The sequence below is a fragment of the Ammodytes marinus genome, assembly GCF_949987685.1.
Source record: "Ammodytes marinus genome assembly, chromosome: 16".
Classification (NCBI taxonomy): domain Eukaryota; kingdom Metazoa; phylum Chordata; class Actinopteri; order Uranoscopiformes; family Ammodytidae; genus Ammodytes; species Ammodytes marinus.
In genome coordinates this window covers 3251084-3254720 of record NC_137220.1, presented here as the reverse complement: position 1 = coordinate 3254720, position 3637 = coordinate 3251084, and the positions used below count along the sequence as shown (strand labels likewise).

The following is a 3637-nucleotide window of genomic DNA, read 5'->3' as shown; positions in this document are numbered from 1 at the left end:
ATACATTGAACTGTAATTTCTGATGAAATACAGTAAGGGCAACACTGATAGACCCTGTTGTGAATCATGGTCTCTCATTGAGAGAGGCAGGGTTGAGGGTGCAACACAATCTGCAAGATCTAAAGTTGCATCTGTAATACGTATTTTCCAGCAAACAAAAACGTAAGAGTTGCAACCTTTACAGTAAATGACAGCATTACAGGAATTGATTTCTGTATTACAATTATAGAATATTAACACAGATAAATACATTTGGAAATGTCATCAATAAAATATAAAATAAAAAGATGTATCTATTGTAGCAAACTTCTGATTTTCATTTATTTTTGTTTACCTAAACATAACTGGTATGTTATAAAATAAACAATTTCATGTGAACTAATTTCACTTTTTCCTCAAAGAAAATATAACGTTATTTGTGTGAAGTAACTAAAATTATTCAAAACTGTAAAGATTAAAAGTTTGTAATTTGTGTATTGGGTTTGATGCTAGTGTATATACTCTGAGTGTGTTCTGAGTGACAGTGTGTGTTATCTCAATGACGCTTTATAGTGTTTGCTGCACTGAGCCTATTTTGCAGGTGAAGTGAACTGTTCAGCTCCAGTGAGTGTTGGTAGTGCAGACTGTAGTTAGAGTTTTGCACATTGAGCTACAGTTGTGCCCACTGTGTGTTAGTGATAAAAAAACTGTAATGAATTCATTATTTGATTAATGTATATTTATTCACGTCATTCCATTAAGCCCATCCCTCATGAAATTACATTACACCAACAAAAGAAATTCATCCACAGCTTCTGGACCAATTACATCTTGAGGTGGAGGCCAGTCTACGTCTTTTTACTTGAAAAGTTTACAAACCTTTTTCTGTAAGCAGTGTCACAGCTTATTTCTCAATTAGATTTATTTTGTTCTTTTTATTCACTCTCTTTCTCTCTCTTTCTGTCTCTCTCTGGAACCAAAACATACATTATTTTTACATTAATGTAAAATCTTTAGTCTTAAGAAACCCTGAGGTAAACAAACATGTCAGGTAAAGCTGATTATCCCTACTGTTTTTGGTTGAACAAGAATAAGAAGCAAAGATCCATTGGATCTAGCCAAAGCCTGATGCAGAGCACTTTCAAAAAACAAGAAAGTCATACCTGAACTCTCAACCTAAGAGCAGGTACAGGAAACAAAGTGTCAACAAGCTCTGTCGCCACCTGTATGTTACAGTTTGGTGCTGCTTTCCCCACATTGCAGATTGGGGTCATGTACTCTGTGCCACATAAGATACAGATCAGCTGAAAGAAATCTGTGCACCAGTAAAACGTCTTTATAAAAGCATGGATCGTAGCCATCCAGTTTTTTGGAGGGAACATGCAGTCCTGCCGTCATAACTCCCATATGGTGTATAGGACCAAGTTCTGCTTTGGCCATACACATTCCTATGTAAACATCGTCAATGGGGAGAATGGTAATGGACTGGGACATGTTGTATGTGACCATAGCTGAATAGCCAGACAAGAGGAAGCCCCCACCACCACAGTAGGGAGGGTACGAGTTTGATTCATGAACCTGAACAGGGATATAATACTTGCTCCCTTCATCTCTGATAGGCCCCACCCACTGGATCAGGTGGCCAGTAAAAAGGTGCTTGCTTCCATCATTATCTTTGAGGTTTTGGAGATACTCCACCATGTTGTCTGTGTGGGCAAAGACGTCATCGTCACCGTTTAGCAGGAAGCGAGCGTTCGGACAGTTTCTTTCCATCCATTCCAGGAAGAGAATCTGCTTCATGGTGAGGTTGTACAATGTGTCCTTAAAGTCCCATTGGAGGATGTCGTTGTACTCACGTTGCTCCACCTCAAGTAATTCGTTCGATCTCTCTTTCTCAAAACCAGAACCTGTGGTTCCTGAGATGAAGATCCTTCTGATCCACACACCGTTATGAAGCCTCTCTTTGGCCCAGGTTGTGCGCAGCACCTCTCGGCGGTCATAGTTCCCTGGGGAACTTTTAATGACCAGCAGTAGGAAGACTTCTGCTGACTTATCAGCTCCTCCACATTTGTCGGGAAGGTCCAGTAGCATGGGGAAATGGCGACAGTGTTTATGGTAGAGAAAGTCTTGAATGTGCTGAGGAAGAGAGCTGAAGCCTGTGACATTAGCAGCAGATACGTTTTGTTCACATCTTGGCCAGGAGTATACATAGGAGTTCTTAGTGGTGGTTTGGTTAATCATTTGACTGTTAGCATCGTTGACAGTTATTGCGGGCGTGAAAGTTTTATGGCAAAAATATTCTTTAAAGAGATGGAGCACCAACAGACCAAGAGTTATCACCACCAAGAAAGAGTTGATGTTTCTCCTCCTTGAAACTCTGCAGAGACAAAAACAAAACAATTATTTTCATAATAATAATTATTATTATCATTATTATTAATTATTTTTAAAAAAGTATTAATTATTTAAAAAAAATCTCAGATACATACAACTGCTGGTGAAGAAACATACATGATAAGATGATGTGGTATTATGGGTTGTTGGTGTTTAGTTTGGAGCAGTTCAAATAATCCTTTCAACCCTTATTAAAATGAACTACATTTCAACTTAGCCTATATGGAATGGTTTCAAAACCAATCTTCTACATTTAAATGAAATAGTCAAACAAAGCAATGGGTTTTCCATTCAAAGCTCTGACTTAAAAGTTGTGAATTTGTGCATGCATTAGTTAAATGAGCGCATGTCTATTTGGTTCAAATTCAATGAGTAAATTGTGTAAGGGTAAATATCAGTGATGATGTACCATCAACCTTTTAGCAATCTGTGCTGGCAGCAAGGGATGGGTACTGAGGTCATGAAATGTGCTGTTCAAGGCGTTAAGAATCGTTTTGTTGGGTTTTATGAAAAAAGCAGCTCAAACATTACATTTTATTCAGTTAAAGCGTGTATCCCAAACTCAGAACAGCAAGGATCACGAACATACATTGGCGTTAAATAAGCCAAACTACAAAGTGCCAACCGTAGGTGCAATTTATTTAATTTTTTAATTTTGACCATTATGACCATCTTCTTAGCCAAGAAGAGGTGTGTCTTTAGCATGCAAGGGAAGATGTGTAGACTTTTTGCTGTCCTGATGTCAATGATGATGTTCGAATTTATTCATTTTAAGTACCAGTAGTCTAATAGTGTCAACCTATCATTTGAAACATTTCTCCTTACCTCATAATTCAATTTTGCAGTGTTGCTTATTGATCAGGAATCTATAAAGAAAGACGTGGTTAGAGGGAACAAAGTAAAACTGCAACATGGCCAACATGGAAACAAATCAGTAATAATAATCCAGTGATACAGACTGACACTGTCAACAAAGCCTTCAGTTTCTATTCTTTTGAGATATTCTTTGATGTAATCCTTTATTTACTGCAGTCACTTTTTGTCCTTACAACCTTCACCTTACATGAAAGTGGAAACAAAGATAGTATCAATTTAGAAACAGCTGTGGCAGGTAAAGTAGATTTACTCAAGAAATGTAGAAAAGTATAATTCTGAAGTAGTCCGAGTAAATCTCTTTCATGTTACTTTATACGTCTACTACGCAACACTTGACTGGAAATACTGAACATTTTGTTCCGCTTCATTTATTTGACGGATATGGTTT

General features: G+C 37.5%; 1 protein-coding gene across 1 annotated transcript; it reads right to left on the bottom strand.

Annotated features, from left to right (window-relative positions):
• Positions 1-723: 723 nt before the first annotated feature.
• Positions 724-3240, bottom strand: LOC307262824 (N-acetyllactosaminide beta-1,3-N-acetylglucosaminyltransferase 3-like). Its single transcript, XM_080043818.1, has 2 exons — positions 3199-3240; positions 724-2356 (listed from the first exon to the last, which is right to left on the bottom strand). The coding sequence occupies exons 1-2, from the start codon at positions 3201-3203 to the stop codon at positions 1210-1212; spliced, it is 1152 nt and encodes a 383-aa protein (XP_079899944.1). The 5' UTR covers positions 3204-3240; the 3' UTR covers positions 724-1209.
• Between the last annotated feature and the right edge of the window lie 397 nt (positions 3241-3637).